General features: G+C 46.0%; 1 protein-coding gene and 1 pseudogene across 16 annotated transcripts in view; both read right to left on the bottom strand.

Annotated features, from left to right (window-relative positions):
- Positions 1–18,186, bottom strand: part of PRPF40B (pre-mRNA processing factor 40 homolog B) — a 74,481-nt gene that overhangs the window by 13,071 nt on the left and 43,224 nt on the right. For 4 of the 16 annotated variants that reach the window (XM_017545775.2, XM_017545776.2, XM_017545782.2 and 1 more), the window contains exons 1-4: positions 8,789–8,962; positions 2,186–2,266; positions 950–1,093; positions 580–645 (exon numbers count right to left, since the gene is read on the bottom strand). In XM_017545775.2, coding sequence (XP_017401264.1) covers positions 580–645; positions 950–1,093; positions 2,186–2,266; positions 8,789–8,791 — 294 coding nt within the window. In that variant the 5' untranslated portion in view covers positions 8,792–8,962. Of the gene's footprint in view, positions 1–579; positions 646–949; positions 1,098–2,185; positions 2,267–8,542; positions 8,565–8,788; positions 8,963–9,337; positions 9,574–9,605; positions 9,702–18,186 lie in introns of those variants that run through there. The other 12 variants (XM_037744690.1, XM_037744692.1, XM_037744693.1 and 9 more) reach the window with 7 other exon arrangements.
- On the bottom strand, positions 12,891–14,031 carry LOC119473738 (annotated as a pseudogene).

The following is an 18,186-nucleotide window of genomic DNA, read 5'->3' as shown; positions in this document are numbered from 1 at the left end:
ACTGGACATGGCATGAGAGTAACAAGAGAATGTATATGCCTTTGGGGCTCAGCGCGATGGCTCACGCCTGTAATCCCAGCACTTTGGGAGGCCGAGGTGGGCAGATCACCTGAGGTCAGAAGTTCGAGACCAGTCTGGCCAACATGGTGAAACCCTGTCTCTAAAAAAAAAGATAAAAAGAAAGAAAGAAAGAAAGAAAGAAAGAAAGATAGAAAGAAAGTATATGCCTTTGTGATGAGTGGGAAACTGGAAGAGCTAAGTATATGGCTGGCAAGGAAGATTCTTTTTCTTTTTCCTTTTTTTTTTTTTTTTAAGACGGGGTTTCATCATGTTGGTCAGGCTGGTCTTGAACTCCTGACCTCAGGTGATTTGCCCACCTTGGCCTCCAAAGTGCTTGGATTACAGGCGCGAGCCACCACGCCCGGCTGGCAAGGAGGATTCGAGTGTGAGGAGTGCTGCTGGGGACCTGGGTGGATGCGATGAGAAGAGGGAAAGAATGGAGGTCATATCCCTGAATTTTAAGTCAGACTCACGGGACTGCAGAGCAGAGCCTGCTGCCTGCTGGTCCCTAGTGCTTACCGCTGCGGTGACGGGCACCGCTGGCATCAGCATTCCTGGCATCATCGGAGGAACCATTCCTGGTATCTATGGATACAAAGAAGACAGAAACTAACCACCAAGGTAAGGGGGCTGGCACAGAAGGGACAGGGTACCTCAAAGGGTCCTAAGAGACCTCATTGGAGCTATGACCCTCACTTGGGCACTTCCTCAGGCAATCCCGATTCTGGCCTCTCACTTTGCCTGAGAGTTGCCTCAGCAGACAAATCCACATGAGTCTGGCCCAAAGCTCCTTTCCTTCCCCAGTTTCTGAGGCCCAGGTGCTCACTCTTATCTCCACCCCCAGCTAAACTGACAGGGTTTTCTGAGACCCCAGGGGAGGAGAGATTACCTGTGTGAGTGGTGGTGGCGCCCCCATTGGTGGAAGCATTGGGGGCAGGATGCCAGGTGGCATGGGGGGGATGGCTGGTGGTCTCTGACTCAAGGGGGGTAGCCCCATTGGAGGAAAGGGTGGGGGGATCCCTGGAGGGGGCATCTGGAAACGAGGAAAGGAAAAGATACTGAGCAGGGAAGACATTGCCTTGTCAGAGGCAGAGAGGACCTGTCAGAAAATATCCACCGCCTTCCACAGCCTCCCTCCCGGACCCTCCACCCTGGCTCTGAGGCAATTCCAAGGCTTTAGTTTGAAAAGCACAAGGCCTGAAACTGCCTCCCTCTTCACCACTGAGAAAAACTGATAACTGGGGTCTAACAGGCGAACACACATCTTTTTTTTTTTTTTTTTGAGACGGAGTCTTGCTCTGTCACCAGGCTGGAGCGCAGTGACCCAGTCTCAGCTCACCACTGCAACCTCCACCTCCCGGGTTCCAGTGATCCTTCCACCTCAGCCTCCTGAGTAGCTGGGACTACAGGTGAGTGCCAGCACACCCGGCTAATTTTTGTATTTTTAGTAGAGACAGGGTTTCACCATATTGGCCAGGATGGTCTAGATCTCTTGACCTCGTGATCCGCCCGCCTCAGCCTCCCAAAGTGCTGGGATTACAGGCGTGAGCCACCACGCTCGGCCCAACAGCTTCTTAATTATAATGGGAAAGAAAAGGGAGAAGGGAAGTTTAACAGCACCAGACTGAGACTGGAAGGCTCCATCTCTTCAGCAATTCTCCCCAAATGAGGCCTCTCAGATGAAGGGGCAGAAGGCATGTATCCAGGTACCCAAATACCCCAGCCCCCTGCCTCCCATCCCTTTGTTTCCAACTCATAACCACCAATACCATTCCAGCCCGAATTCTGTGGCATATTTAAAGAGCATAGGTAAGGAGTAGTGAAAGAGACAGAGAGTCCCACCCTGCCCTCACATTAATGGGGTCCTTTCCCTTCCACTTCTCCTACCTCCAGCCCCAGTGTGTCCTAAGGTCAAAAAGACAAAGGGGGAATTGTCAATGTTATGTACTGAGAGCTTCACAACAGCTCTCCCCACCCCAATGCCCAAGTAAAACCATCCCTCTTCCAAGGGCAGCAAAAGGGGCATTATATAAAAACTGTGCTGGTGATGCAGCAGTGGCTAGGGGCCGGGGAGTCGGGGGTGCAGGCTGGAAAAGCCAAGCCCAGGGAAAGACATAAAACTTACGAAGGGTGGTGGCATCATGGGGGGCCCCGGTGGGAAGGGGGCAGGCGCTGCTGGGGGCCGGGGACCAGAATCGGGAACCGACTGTTGAGGGAGAGAAAAGTCATAGGACCCAGGATGGGCAGAGGTGGGCTTTTTGCAGGAGGGAAGCAGAAGTGATGAGGATGAAAAAGGAGCACAAAGTTCAGACGGAGGGTCTTCAAGCCCGATTTCCTGCCCACCCCAAGCTCTGAGCCCTTAGTAGGTTTGCTCTCTCTTATGCCAGCTCAGACCCAGATGGCTGAGCCCCTTTAATGTCATCTTTATTTTGAAAGTTTCCATTTTGCCAAAGCAACAAAAAACATGGAAGAGACTTCACTACAGGCACAGTATGGCTCTATCCAAGCCTTCTAATCCATTCTGCCTGTGGGCAAGGATATGCCTCTTTCAAATTAAGTTAGAGGTCTCTTTTATTCCCAAAGTATCCAGGGAGGGTGTTGCCTCTTTTCTGGTTCCCCTACCTTAATTAGCCCAGTTACAGAGATTCAATCCAAAGCTCTCTCAACACAAATAGTTGCTAGTCCTTTAAAATGCTTGTCTCCCTAATTCTCATCTCTTCATGACCAGATTCCTTCCCTAACTGACCTCATCCTTAGCCACCTACTTTCTTTGATGTCTTCCACTTCCAATTGCCAACTTCATCTCTGGCTCTACCTTCATCCCCTTTTTGGTGGCCATCCTGTCTGCACCCCAACCTTTAGTTCTCAGCTTAAGTATCACTTATTTATTACTTCCTAACTCTATGTAAAGTAGTTCCTTCCTATTTCTCTATCTGATCCCCTTTTTAGTTTCCTCATGTATATAATTTTGCAGTTATTATGTTTGCCTGGATATGTTTCCCCCAACAAGAGTGTAATAACATGCCATCGGCCGGGCACGATGGCTCACACATATAATCCCAGCACTTTGGGAGGCCGAGGCAGGTGGATCACCTGAGGTCGGGATTTTAAGACGAGCCTGGCCAACGTGGTGAAACTCCATCTCTACTAAAAATACAAAAATTTGCTGGGCATGGTGGCGCATGCCTGTAGTCCCAGCTACTTGGGAGGCTGAGGCAGGAGAATCACTTGAACCCAGGAGGCAGAGATTGCAGTAAGCCACGATCACATCACTGAACTCCAGCCTGGGCGACAGAGCAAGATTCTGTCTCAAAAAAAAAAAAAATTCCATGAAGACAGGGATCATATCTGATTTGTTGGAAGCTGGATTCCTGGTACCTACCACAGTGTCTGGCACATAATAGGTATTCGGCAAATACTGAATGAATGAAGAACAAACAAAGGAACAGATCTCTATAGAGAACCTTCTAATTCTAAAAATTCATTTTATAGGTATAGCCCCACATGGCCAAAATGCTGTATGTCTAAGGTTTTCATTTCAGTATTATTTGTAAAAACAGAAGATTGGAATCAGCCTAAATCTTCACCAGTAAGGAGCTATGAAATTATATATACATACAAAATGCAATACTATACAGTTATAAACAAGAATGGAAAAGCTTATTTTCTCAGTATGATCTCTAAGATACATTAACAAGTGGGAAAAAAAGCGAGGTGGAGAAAATTTTGATCATTTGTATAAAAAATCAGAGACAAAAGATGACACACAAGAAATGGTAGAGAGGGACAGAGGTAAAGGGGAGACTTTTCCCTGTATGCCTTTTTGTATCTTTTGAATATGCAGCCATATGACTATATTGCCTATTCAAAAAATCAAACAAAAAAAAAAAAAAACCCAAACTCACTGTAAGTGAACCAAGGCTTGTAGATGCAGCTAAAGGGCCAGCCCTTCTGCCTCATTGCCTGAAAGTTAGGGGGTGATAGGGAGGAACTCTAGGGAAAGGTGGTATCTGGCTGAAGAGAAGCCACCTCGCTGCTGCCAATTTCCCCCCTGCTGAGAATGTTCAGCATTTAAAAATGCCTTCTCATGTCTACCTTTAAAATATCTGTTTCTGGCCTGGTGCAGTGGCTCATGCCTGTAATCCCAGCATTTTGGGAGGTTGAGGTGGGTGAATCACCTGAGGTCAGGAGTTTGAGACCAACCTGGCCAACATGGTGAAACCTCGTCTCTACTAAAAATACAAAAATTAGCCAGGTGTGGTGGTGCACGCCTGTAGTCTCAGCTACTGGGGAGGCTGAGGCACGAGAATCGCTTGAACCTGGAAGGCGGAGGTTGCACTGAGCTGAAATTGCACCATTGCACTCCAGCCTGAGTGATAGAGTGAGATTCTGTCTCAAAAAAAATAAAAATAAAAAATAATCTGTCCTCCATCTTGTCCTAAGAAGAAAAGGGTATGAGCTAAACTACTCCAACATGACTCACCTTTTCTAAGTGTTCAACTGCTTTAGATCTGCATTCAGACCTGTTCTTGCCCCCAACACTCTCCTCAGCATGGGAAGTCAGAAACTAATCAATAGAGGAAGAAATGCAATTTTCTGTGTCACACTTTCCCATCTCAAACTGCCTCAGGGGCCTCTCTAACCTCCCAGAAAACCATCTTTGGGTCCTACCAGGCTCCAGGGGAACCCATCTCAGAGACTGGCACCACACCATCCATTCAGCTGTCTAAATGGAAACCCATGAGTCACTCTCCACAACTCCCTCTTCCTTGCCAATAAATCACCGAGTCCTGTTAACTTTACCTCCTCAAGATTTCTTGAATCTATCCATTTCTCTCCATTTCCTTTTCCACCACCCACCACCACCCATCTCGTCCAAGCCACCACCTTTTTTCATCTAATTGCAGTGGCCTCCCAACTGTTTTCCCCACATTCACTCCAATCTGCAGCTATCACAAGCTCTTCAAAGGCTTCCCCCTGCTCTTAGGATAAACAGTAAACACCCTGCCCAGTGAGGCTATGAGAGGGTCTGCTACCCAGCTACCTTGCCAGCCTCCCCATGCTGAGCTCCTGAATCTGGGCTCAAGCCCTACTCAACTTCACTGAGCTCTGCCACCTCAGGCCTCCACCTTTGCCTGAGAAAACTGGGCTGGCCCTGCCAATCCTACATACCTTGCCTGCATACACTTCACATCCACCTATCATTTCTTCAGAAAGCCTTTCCCAACTCCCTGAACTAGTCAGAGCCCTCTTTTATGTTTGTACAACACCATGTACCTTCTCCTTCAGCAATTATCCATTAGAATTTTAGTTATTTGTATAATCCTGATTATATTATTATTCTGTTTGGCATGAATAAAGAACAAATGCTGCCAATTAAATTATAATATCCCGTCAATTTTAAGATGCATTCTGGCTTGACAAATGTTCTAATATGAGTCTCAGAATTAATGAAATATAATATCTGTGGCCCCTATTAGACTGAAAACACTGAAGGGCAGGGAATTCATCTGTTTTTGCTCACCTCATATCCAGTTCCCATTGTTTTCCTTACCACTCTCTATGGGTACAAAGTAGGTACTAATAAATGTTTGTTAACTTAATGACTAAATGGTCTTTGCAAGTCGTACAAAACAGTAGGGGCCACTGGTAAGTTAGGCCTAGTAGTTATTCAGGGAACACAGAATGTCAGAATTGGAGGAGACCCTGGCAGCCACCCAATGCATCCCCCTTTTTCAGGGAATAATCTGTCCAAGAGGCCACAGCTGGTTAGAGACAAAACCAGAACTGGATCCAATCTGCCCTCTGGCTCTCCTCCCTTAAAAGCAAAGCTCCTACCACAGGAAGCAGGTCTATTTGCAATCTAGCATATCCCCTGCAACCTAAGTGGTTAAATCACCAACTACCCAATATTTTCCTGAGAACTTATGGGGTTCCCGATTGCCTACCCTACAAAATCTCTCATCTAACAGTCAAAGCCTTGCAATGAAGGCTTCCCTCCTCCTCTTTGCACAGAATTGTTAGATTACCCTCAGGTGAAACACATTTCTTTTATTCTACAGTCTCATGCTTTGTTCAAGATGATCTATATTCACCTCCTTCAGGTTACCCTTATGACTATCCCACACACATACACACACTCCTACCTGTGTCCCTTCAGTATAAATGATGCACTACTTTGCAGAGTGACATGCTACTCTGTGAATATTCGCCGGGTGTTTCATGTGGGACTGCCTGTCTCCCACTCATGTGGGGATTTCCCTACATTCAGGGATTGAGTTTTCTCCTTTTATACCTCCCCCAAGTGTTTAATCAGGGCCCTGCTCCCAAAGTGCTGTGATAAAATGCAGTCTCATCTCTAACCTTATTAAACTTTTGCATTCTGGAATATCCTAAAATGCATTTTGAAAACAGTGTGTACACATGCATATGTACATCTGTATAAATTCTTTGCATATTCAGGCTATGACAGAAAGAGGTAGCTTGGCAGGGGTCTTTGTGGCTTGGAGAAAGGAAACTGGAATAAAATGTTGGCATGGGAAAACCTAATAAAGTTAACTGTATACAGTCATCTTCAACTTGGGATGAAGACCTCTGGCCAGGATTCAGACACTGGCCTGCTCTGGACAGTTCCCCACAGAGGACAGAACAATGGAATAAACGTAAACTACTATGGAACTTCCAAAGCCTTTCCTTCCCTGAGCTCCCCGTGTTGTATCCCTGCTTTCCTAAAACATCCCTGCCCCTCTCCTACCTGCTGCAATGCCATAAAACTTTGGGTCTTATTTCATTTCTGGGTGAGAAATATGAAGAAATAACTAGTGAGAAGGAAGGATACAGAAATGAGTGCTGAAAGAGACACAGATCCTGTGTCTTACCTGGAACAAAAATACATTTGTGGGCTGAGAGATGATGAAGAGACACTTGATCATCATCTGATCATCATGTTCACCTGGGCCAGTGAGGGGCCACCCCTTTCCCACCACCAAAGACGCAATCAGTTCTTCTGAGTCTCTGTACATTTAAGGGGCATCTCAGAACTGAGCACTCAGAAGAACAAAAGGAGAAAACAACAAGAATGGAGAGGCAGAAGGAAAAGAACAGAGGAAATGATAACAGCTAATAGCTAATATTTACTGAACACTTATTATGAGCCAGATATTGTGCCACTCATTTAATCCTGGCAACCATCTTAGAGTTTATTATTCCTACTTTACAGACAAAGAAACTGAGGTTCAGAGATTAAGTAAGTTGGCCAAGGTTCCAAGAGATTAAATGGGAGAGGCAGGTTTGGAATCCAAGCAGTTTAACCCCAAAGCTTGTGCTTTCAACCAGTTCACAAAGCTGCCTTCCAGCAAGGATGATGGCGCCACAGATGATACTCCTTACATTCAGATACATTTCCTTTATATATATATTTTTTAACCCCACTCCTCATACAATCCAGAAATCCTCAAAGAGCCAAGTGTTCCCAAGGTCTGCTTGGTCTGACTCACTCCCACTCCCTGAAGGGATATGTGTTGGATGACGAAGGCTGGAGGCACATCTCTCAAAAAGGGGTAGCCATCATCAAAAAAGAAAAAGCTGAGAGACCAGCTGGTTTCCCCGTGATCTACCTGCGGCCCTTTTCTTCAGCTGCCCTGAACAGCACCTGTCCTGCCTCCCTTTCAAAGACTATCCTAGTTTTCAACTTTCTTGGACCAACCCTACTCTTCCTCTTGCTCCCCAAAGATCTGCCTTACTAGAAAGTATCTTCCTGTTGCTTCTTTCTGATCCTACCATCTCATCACTCTCCCTCTGAAGAAGCGAATGTTACTTTTGTTCTCCATCATTGTGGAGTTAGGTCTCAACCTCCTCCTCAGAGTTCTTCCATCCCTCTAAAAGGATACCGCTAGCCCGCCCCAGCCTGGCAGGTTGTCTACCATCCCCCAACACTCGTGGGGATTTCTCCAGCCCCAGCCCAAGGCCTCGCCTCCATCTTCATCCCTCTTTCCTTTGCTCCCCTACCAAACTCATTCTCCTAAACTTCCTCCTCAAAAACCCCTTCATTTAGACCCTGGAAGAGATCTGGAATTTAATTTTCATGCATTTCCTTTTTTAAAAAAATCGATGGGAAATCTGAGGCCCAAAGAAAGGTAGTGACTTGCCCAAGGTCACACAGAGTCGTTACAGTTTGTTGGTGGCCCAGCCAGGGCTGGGAGCCTCTTTCCTCAGAGGTCCCCTCTTCGCCTCAGGAGACAAGCGCTTGCGAATGCAGGGAGGTGAAGCAAGGAGTCCCCAAGTGGTCTGAGAGCACCCAGGCTTCCAAAGAGAATGGGCGCTGGGGCTGGGGGAGGGGCATGTCGCACGCCAAATATCCCAGGAGGGGAAACTGGTCCCCACCTGTCCCCAGGTCCCGCGGCCCCCTCATCTCTGCCCTCTCTCTCCTTTCCTGATCATTCTCCGCGAACCCACTCCCATTTCTCCCCTTTCCACTCCTTACCCCGTCCCGCCACTCTCGCCCCTTTCGCCCCCGGCCAGGCTCCATCATGGCCTCCCCCGCCCCTTCGCCCCCAGTCCCCGCCCCCATTACCCCTCTCGGGCTCTCTTCCCTCACCCTTGGCCCCCCTCGCCCTCCCTGGGGTCCCAGCTACCCCCGGTGGCCTCCCCGCCCCCTCGGCCCCGGCCTGGGCCGCAGGGGGCGCTGTGGGACCGCCCCGGCCCCTCCACCCCGGCGCGGGGATGTTACCATGCCAGAGCCTCCGAGCAGCTGGGCCGGCTCAGCCCACCCGCCAGTAAGAGCTGCTCTGATTGGCCGGGCCGCAGCCGGGAGGGCGGGGCCGGCGGGGGTCGCACCCCTTCGTGGCCGGGGCTCCGGTGGCTCCCGCCGGCAAGCGGGGCCCCCACCGGCCCGGTGTGTTCGAGCCCGGCCCCGCCCCTCCGGCGCGGAGAACCAGGCCCCGCCTCCGCGCCGCCGGGTCCCGGGTCCGCCCCCCGGGGGGCGGGGCGCGCCTGTTCCCTCCTCTGACTGACGGTCCGGAGTCTTTGCCGCTCCCAGCGGTCGGCGTCCTAGCTTCACCGACTCTGGCGCTCCAGGAGACCAAGCGTTCACGCCGTGTGTAGGGTGCCTTTGCGCTGCACAGCGAATTTAATTCTCTTACAGCACTTTTAAGTTAATTAACTCAAGAACTATTTGTTGAGCACCTGTGAGATGGCAGGGACTGTCTCAGGCACTGGGCATACAGCAACTTGAAAAAAAGGAAAAAAAGCAGACAAATCCCCGAAATTCCTCCCCTCGTAGGGCGTACACGTGCTTCTCGCGTAACCCTGAAGTTCACATTTGGGAGCTGGCTCCCACCGAGCGCTGAACTCATGAAAGCAGGGCCCACTCTTTGACAGAAGTTAAAAATGTTAGGTACTTGCTGTGCTGTGCGGCGGAGGAAACCGTAACCTGGAGATCTGCATTGAATGCCCGGCCCCACGAACGCGGGTGCCGAAAGGCGCTGACCGCCGGCCTGCATAACCCTGCAAAAGGCACTTCCTGTTCCCTTCATTCCCCCCCTCACCTGAGCCAGGACTCACGTGGTTCCGTTCTGAGATCCAAAGAACTCGGGAGAGGTAGAAAAACCCGACACGAAGTAGTCCCGAGTTAGAGGTGACACCTGGGAGGAAAAGGAAGTGGGATTCACCCTTGTGGGCTGCTGTAGAGAGAAATTGCTTTGTGGTTAAATCACAACGATATCCACATGGTCTCAAGTGAAAGCCCAGTTTTGCGGATTTCTTTTCCCCCTCTTTTCTTTTGAGACAGAGTCTCGCCCTGTCGCCCCGCCTAGGATGCAATGGCACGATCTCAGCTCACTGCAACTTCCACCTCCAGCATTCAAGCAATTCTCCTGCCTCAGCCTCCGGTTAATTTAGTATTTTAGTAGAGACTGGGGTTTTACTACATAGGCCAGGCTGGTCTCAAACTCCTGACCTCGTGATCCCTAAGTACTGGGATTGCAGGCGTGAGCCACCGCTCCCGGCCTTCTTCCCTTCTTATCTGAGGCAGTGTTTTGATCTGTCAGTGCAGTGGCACAATCACGGCTCACTGCATCCTCAGCCTCCTGGTCTCAACCTGTTCTCATCCCTCCGCCTCCGAGTAGCTGGGACTGCATGCGTGTGCCACCAAGCCCAGCTGATTTTGTAATTTTTTGGAGACGAGGTCTCCCTACACTGCCCGGGCTGGTTCCTGCTTTTCAAATTGGGTTTTGTTGTTGTTGTTGTTGTTGTTGTTGTTGTTGTTGTTGTTGTTGGCGGGTGGGTGGGGAGCCAGCGAGCAACCCGCAGCGGTCGCCGTGGCGAGAGGTGGAAACAGAGGGGGCGGGCGGGAGGTGAGGGGGGACGGACCCCTGCCACCTTCCGACTGCTCCCACCTTCCCCCGGGAGCTGCTGCGACGCCTGCACAGCTGGGGCGATTTTCACACTATTACTGAGATCTCTAAGTATGGCAGAAGTGGTCCAGAGGTTCCATGAACTTTTACGAATTGCATTTTTATTTTTTGTACTGTTTTTCTTTTCTTCAGTGAAATATCTCTTAGAACATGTACACACATAAAGAATCAAATAATTGGCCCCGCGCGGTGGCTCATGCCTGTAATCCCAGCACTTTGGGGGGCCAAGGCAGGCAGATCACCCGAGGTCAGGAGTTCGAGACCAGCCTGGCCAACATGGTGAAACCCGCATCTCTACTAAAAATACAAAAATTAGCCAGGTGTGGTGGCAGGCATCTGTAGTCCCAGTTGCTTGGCGGGGCGGGGGGGCGCGCTGAGGCAGAAGAATCGCTTGAACCCGGGAAACAGAGGTTACAGTGAGCCAAGATCGGGCTATTGAACTCCAGCCTGGGCTATACAGTGAGACTCCACCTCAAACAAACAAACAAACAAAAACAAATAATTGTACCAGATTTATTAAGACAAACAGCAGAGCCCTGCCCCCATTGTCTTCCCCTCTCTGGAGGCGTTTTGACCCCCTTTAGCTGTTTCTTCTGGCATTTACCTTCACTTCTCCAGCTCTCCTCCAGCTGCGGCCTTCCCCAGGGCGAGGGGTCCAAGGGGATTTGCCCACGCAAAGCCCACTTGCCCAGGAATAGACTATATTGTGAATACCTGGGACGCTGGAATTCCCTGCCCAGCTTCTTCCTTAGGTCTGTCCTCCCCAGAGAGGCATTGCATTTTTTCCTGCACAAATTTTTAGTTTTCCTGGAATTAATAATCTTATTTTTTAAACTCATTTATTTTCTTCTAACAAAATCTACCTCAAATTCTACCCTCAGTTGCATAAATCTCCTCTCAGAATATCTAGATATAGCAGAGAATTCTCTCCATTTAATCTTCTTGAAGACATCACTGCTAGAGACTGCTGACCTTCTCCCTTCACCAGTCTGACTGTTCATCCCCGAACCTTGCTGGACATCTAACAACCTGGCATCTCTTTTCTCATTCTCATGGGCATGTTCTTTGCCTCACTGGTTTTTTTTGTTTGTTTTTTGTTTTGTTTTTTTAGACAGTCTTGCTCTTGTTGCCCAGGCTGGAGTGCAGTGGAGCGATCTTGGCTCACTGAACCTCCACCTCCCAGGTTCAAGCCATCCTCCTGCCTCAGCCTCCCAAGTAGCTGGGACTACAGGCATGCACTACCACGCCCAGCTAATTTTTGTATTTTTGTTTTTGTATTATTTTATTTTGAGATGAAGTTTCAATCTTATCACCCAGGTTGGAGTGCAATGGCCCGTTCTCTGCTCACTGCAACCTCCGCCTCTCAGGTTCAAGTGATTCTCCTGCCTCAACCTCCCGAGTAGCTGAGATTACAGGTGGCTGCCACCATGCCTGGCTGATTTTTTTGTATTTTTAGTAGAAACGGGGTTTCACCATGTTGGCAAGTCTGGTCTCGAACTCTTGACCTCAGGTGATCTACCAGCCTTAGCCTCCCAAAGTGCTGGGGTTACAGGCGTGAGCCACCATGCCCAGCAATTTTTGTATTTTCAGTAGAGATGGGGTTTCACCATGCTGGCCAGGCTAGTCTTGAACTCCTGAGCTCAGGTGATCCACCCGCCTTGACAAGGCAAAGTGTTGGGATTACAGGCATGAGCCACTTTGCCTGACTGCCTCACTGTTTTGTTGGATTTTTATTTGCCATATTGTATGTTCTTCTTTTCTTTCTTTCTTTCTTGCTTGCTTTCTTGCTTTCTCTTTCTTTTTTTGACATGGTCACTTATTTTTATAACAATGCCTATACCATGTTATCACCATGGAGTGTAAATTCAGGTTACACAAGAGAATTTCACAAGTGTAATGGCATTCTGTAGTATATAAAAGCTTTTGTATAACATCTGTGCAAACCAGCTTGCTTATAAATCATTAATCAATTCCATTATAGGTAATATGTTCAGTTTAATGTTTACAATTCTTGTCGAGAAAATAAACAACGCACCCATTTTAAAAGTGTTCTTCAGTTACCTTTGCATGAGTGCTTGAAATACGTGTTTCTGTTTCAAGATGACGTTTAAAAATTATTCTGATATGCCGGGTGTGGTGGCTCACGCCTGTAATCCCAGCCACTTTGGGAAGCTGAGGTGGGAGAATCACTTGAGGTCAGGAGTTTGAGACCAACCTGGCCAATATGATAAAACCCGATCTCTACTAAAAAAATACAAAAATTAGCTGGGTGTGGTGGTGAGTACCTGTAATCCCAGCTACTCAGGAGGCTGAGGCAGGAGAATGGCTTGAACTTGGGAGGGGGAAGTTGCAGTGAGATTGTGCCCCTGCACATCTCAAAAAAAAAAAAAAAAAAAAAAAGACTAAAGCAAGCTCCTCCAAGACCAAGACAGCATCTCTTCTAAGGTGTAGGTTTTGCCCAGAATTCCCGATACATGGAATAGTAGCCCATACCAACAGTCGTTGCTACTTTAACAGACCCTTGGGCTGCCACAAACCTGTGGTCAGATGATGGGACATTTTAGTATTTCCCCTGCTCTTCAAGGTATAAAATCTATATGCAACAATTGCTGCCAGGCCTACTATCCAGTGGGGATGAATGGTGCCTCTTTAGCTTTTCGAATAAGTTTGGATTCCTGATTTTCATCATAAGAAGAAAGGGAAACATCTGTGTCTGTTGACACGGTGATTGCTTGAAGAATCTCCCTAGAGCAACAAAACCCTCCCCCACACACCAGCCAGCTTCTGATTCCCACCCGTGCCTGTGTTTTTCTTGATTTATAATACACGCACTTTTTGGAGGAAACCATCTTCCAGAAGCTTCCTGAGAAAGGGAGCAGTAAATTATTTTGGAACTTTGCATGTTTGCCATTGTCATTTTTCAACTGTGACCCTTGGATTGGTTGTTCGTCTGGGTACTGAATTCCTTTAGAATTATAAAGGCATTGCTATACAGTCTTCTAGCTTCTGACACTGCTGTAGAGAATGAGAAGTCTGAAGCCTTTTAATTCTTTGTCCTTTCTGGGTGCCTTTCCCCCTCTCTGAACTTCTTATTTCCAGTGTTCTGAAATTGCAGTGATATGTCTTGGTGAGAGGCTATTTTCTTCCATTGTGCTAGACACTCAGTGCCCCTCACTTTTGGGGAATAATCTTGAATCATCCTATAGGTGATTTCTTCCTATTTTCTTTATTCTTTCTTCTTTGGAACTCCTATTACTTGGATGATGGACCTGTTGAACTGGTCCTTCTAATTTCTTATTTTTCTCTCTAGCTTTGAATCTTTTTTACTTTATTTTCTGGGAGGTTTCCTCAACTTTATCTCCCTATTCTTCTTCTGAGTTTTTCCATATCTTTTTTTCCTTACTTATCAAAAACTCATTTATTTACTGGAATTTAAATTTCTTATGCAGTTTCAAATCAAGGCTAAAAAAATTTTTTTAATCTTACAAATTCTTTATTGAAGAGGGTTTAATCTAAATTACCTTTCATTGTATTTTAATTTGACATTAAAATATAACATTTTGAGCATGAACAATTGATAGTAAACAAATACATATTTAGAAGTTGAAATCAACTTTAAATTTTTTTTTCTTTTTTTTCTTTTTTTTTTTTGAGACGGAGTTGCACTCTTGTTACCCAGGCTGGAGTGCAATGGCGCAATCTCGGCTCGGCGCAATCTCGGCTCACCGCAACCTCCGCGTCCTGGGTTCAGGCAATTCTCCTGCCTCAGCCTCCTGAGTAGCTGGGATTACAGGCATGTGCCACCATGCCCAGCTAATTTTTTGTAGTTTTAGTAGAGACGGGGTTTCACCATGTTGACCAGGATGGTCTCGATCTCTTGACCTCGTGATCCACCCGCCTCGGCCTCCCAAAGTGCTGGGATTACAGGCGTGAGCCACCGCGCCCGGCCTTTTTTTTCATTTTTATTTATTTATTTGAGACGGGGTTTCACCATATTGGTCAGGCTGGTCTCAAACTCCTGACCTCGTGATCCACCCGCCTCAGCCTCCCAAAGTGCTGGGATTACAGGCGTGAGCCACCGGTTTTTCCATATTTTAAAGATTTTAATCACTTTCACTTTATTTTTATTCTCTGAATTGTCCTTTTTAAAAAACATAACATATATTATTTCAGGGTTATCTTATCTCAGAAGCTATTACTGATAGTTCTGTCATTTTTGTTTTCTCTGCATAATCTCTGCTCCAAATTTCTTTTTCTGTTGTTTTGGTCTCTGTCTTCTACATTAGATTCTTTTCTTGGAAGTCTTAGAATCCTTGGTTGTCTTTTCTGATGACACTAGGGGGAAAAAAAAAAGAATCCTTGGTTTTCTGCTCACACTTAAGGATGGGTCACCTAAAAGCTGACTGGAAGCATTTGTTCTCTGTCTATTCAGGTGGTAGATGGACAGGCTTGTCAGACAAGAGCTTCTTTGCACGGTGATTTGGCTGGGAACTTCTGATGTCAACATTCCTAGGTTTTCCTTCTCAGGGTGGTCAGACGAAGGAGACTCTGGTATGGCACAACCAATTCTGTTTGCCATATGGTTCTGCCGCTGCCTTAGGATCTGTCCTTCTCTCGTATAAGTGAGTAACCTCTAATCCATCGGTTTCCACTTCTGAAATATTTTGCTCTTGCCTCTTCTCCTGTTTCCCTATCCTCATGGATTTATGCCTTTAAAAATTCCTCTGCTGGCCGGGCACGGTGGCTCAAGCCTGTAATCCCAGCACTTTGGGAGGCTGAGGCAGGCAGATCACAAGGTCAAGAGATCGAGGCCATCCTGGCCAACATGGTGAAACCCCATCTCTACTAAAAATACAAAAAAAATTAGCTGGGCATGGTGGCATGTGCCTGTAGTCCCAGCTACCCAGGAGGCTGAGGCAGGAGAATTGCTTTAACTTAGGAGGCGGAGGTTGCGGTGAGTGGAGATCATGCCACTGCATTCCAGCCTGGCGCCTGGCTGTTGACAGAGAAACACTGTCTCAAAAAAAAAAAAAAATTCCTTTGCTATATGGGTTTTCCATGTACAAATTTGGATGCTTATGTTCAAACTACTATTTTTTTTACCCAGAATGTATATTTTAACTGGTTTTAAAACAGTAGTTTAAGAATATACATATGGGCCGGGCGCAGTGGCTCATGCCTGTAATCCTAGCACTTTGGGAGGCTGAGGTGGGTGGATCACCTGAGGTCAGGAGTTCAAGACCAGCCTGGCCATCATGGAGAAACCCCATCTTTAAAAAAAAAAAAAGAATATACATATGATGGGCTTCTACCAAACTTAAAGAAAAAAAAAGAAAAAATATATATATACAATGAATATCACATTTCTGGGTTCATGAAAACAGGCCTGTTGACATTATATGACTTTATAATAGATATCATGAAGTTCAACTTATAATGTAAATGTATACCAATAAAATATTGCTTTTTTTTTTTTTTTTGAGGGAGGGTCTCATTCTGACACCCAGGATAGAGTGCAGTGGTGTGGCCTAGGTTCACTGCAGCCCCTGCCTCCCAGGCTCAGGTGATCCTCCCACCTCGGCCTCCTGAGTAGCTGGGTCTACAGGCATGTATTACCACCCTGGCTAATTTTTGTATTTTTTGTAAAGATGGGGTTTCACCATTTTGCCCAGGCTGGTCTCAAACTTCTGGGTTCAAGCCATCTGCCTGCCGTGGCCTCCCAAAGTGCTGGGATTACAGGTGTGAGCTACCACCTCCTGCCAAAATAATTAATGCTTTTGTTTTGGTTAGTGAAAGACTGCATAAAGCTTTGTTTGAGAAGCTGATTTTTTGTTGGTTTGTTTTAAAGTTTGTAAACATCTCTCCCAGGATACTGATTACCAAACCCTGGCCTTTGAACTGTAGTGGAGGTGTTGTAGCCAGGTACCACGCTGCTCCTGTAAGAGGGGCTAAGAGGGAGTTTGTCTACAAGAGGGAGCTTCCCAGTCCCAGGGGAGAAGGGTATGCAAATAAAGGAGACTCCTCAATGAGAAAGCAGGAAGAGTTATTTCCTAACACCCTCCAGTACCTCCCTAACTTCTAGCCCTTTTCCCTGGCTACCCACAATCCCCCCACAGTCTAGAGTATTACAAAACATTGTATTTTTTAAAAATCAACTTTATTGAGGTATAATTTACATATAATAAAATTCATCAATTTTAAGTGTACAATACAATGAGTTTTCACAAATGTATCCAGTCATGTGACCATCACTGTCATCATTTCTTTTACTCAAATACCATTGTGCCCTTTTGCAGTCAGTCTCCTCTCTGCTGACCTGGCTTCTGGGATCTGCTGATCTGGTTTCTGCAACTATCGTTTTGCCTTCCTAGAATTTCATATGAGTGTAATTACATAGTTCCTAGGAGTTTGTGTCTGGCTTCTTTCATTAGTATAATGCTTTTGAAATTTTTCATGTCATTGCATGTGTCAGTAGTTCATTCCTTTGAAATGTGAAATGGTATATTTCATCGCATGGACATACTACAATTTGTTTATCCATTTGCCAGAACACTTGTTATTGTCACACTTTTTAATCCTGAGTCATTCTTATCAGAGCTGGGATCTCATGGTTTTAACTTGCATTTCCCTAATGCAATGACTAATGAGTTCAGAATCTTTTTATGTGCTTATTCGCCATTTGTATATCTTCTTTTCTTTTTTGAGATGGAATCTCGCTCTATTGCCCAGGCTGGAATGCAGTGGTGTGATCACGGCTCACTGGAGCCTTAACCTCCCTGGACTCAGTGATCCTCCTGCCTCAGCCTCCCAAGTAGCTGGTTTGACAGGCAAGAGCCACCATACCCAGCTAATGTTTGTATTTTTAGTAGAGACAGGGTTTCACCATGTTAGCCAGAATTGTCTCAATCTCTTGACCTCGTGATCCAACCACCTTGGCCTCCCAAAGTGTTGCGATTATAGGCATGAGCCACTGCGCCCAGCCGAGAGGTGTTCTTTACTATTCAATTTTTTGAAAGAGTTGTTATAGAATTATATCTTGTTTTCCTTAAATGTTTGGTAGAACTTGCCAATTAAACTATCTGGGGCTGGAGTTTTCTTTAAGGGAAAGGTTTTCTATTACAAATCCAATTTCTTTAGTAGATTTATGGATATTCAGAGCTTTTTTTTCTTTAGTGAGCATTGATAGGTTGTGTATGTTAAAGAATTTGCCCATTTCATCTAATTTACCAACTTTATTGGCATAAAGGTTTTCATGATGCTCTGTCACTATTCCCACTGTAGAGTCTGTAGTGATGTCCTGGGAAATATGGCTAGAGTTTTATCAATTGTATTAATCTTTTCAAAACATCAGATTTTAGTTGAATTGATTTTCTTCTATTTTTGTTTGTTTTCTATTCTATTGGGCTCTATTCTTATCCTTATTGTTTCCTTCCTTCTGCTTATTTTGGGTTTTTCTGTCTTCCTTTTCTAGTTTTTTCCTCTAAGCATTGATTTGGCAGCATCCTCAAAATTTTGATGTTTTTATTTTTACTCAGTTCAAAGTATTTCATAACTTTCCCTGCAATTTCCTTTTTGACTTATGGTTATATGGAAGTATATTGCTTAATTTGTAAAATATTTGGGAATTTTCCAAAGATCTCTCAATTATTGATTTATAGTTTAATACCATAGTGGTCAGAGAACATGTTTTGTATGATTTTAGCCTTCTTAGATT

The sequence above is a fragment of the Cebus imitator genome, unplaced genomic scaffold, assembly GCF_001604975.1.
Source record: "Cebus imitator isolate Cc_AM_T3 unplaced genomic scaffold, Cebus_imitator-1.0 Scaffold181, whole genome shotgun sequence".
Taxonomy (NCBI): Eukaryota; Metazoa; Chordata; class Mammalia; order Primates; family Cebidae; genus Cebus; species Cebus imitator.
Note: the sequence above shows the minus strand (reverse complement) of the source record. Positions and strands in the feature narration are given on the sequence as shown.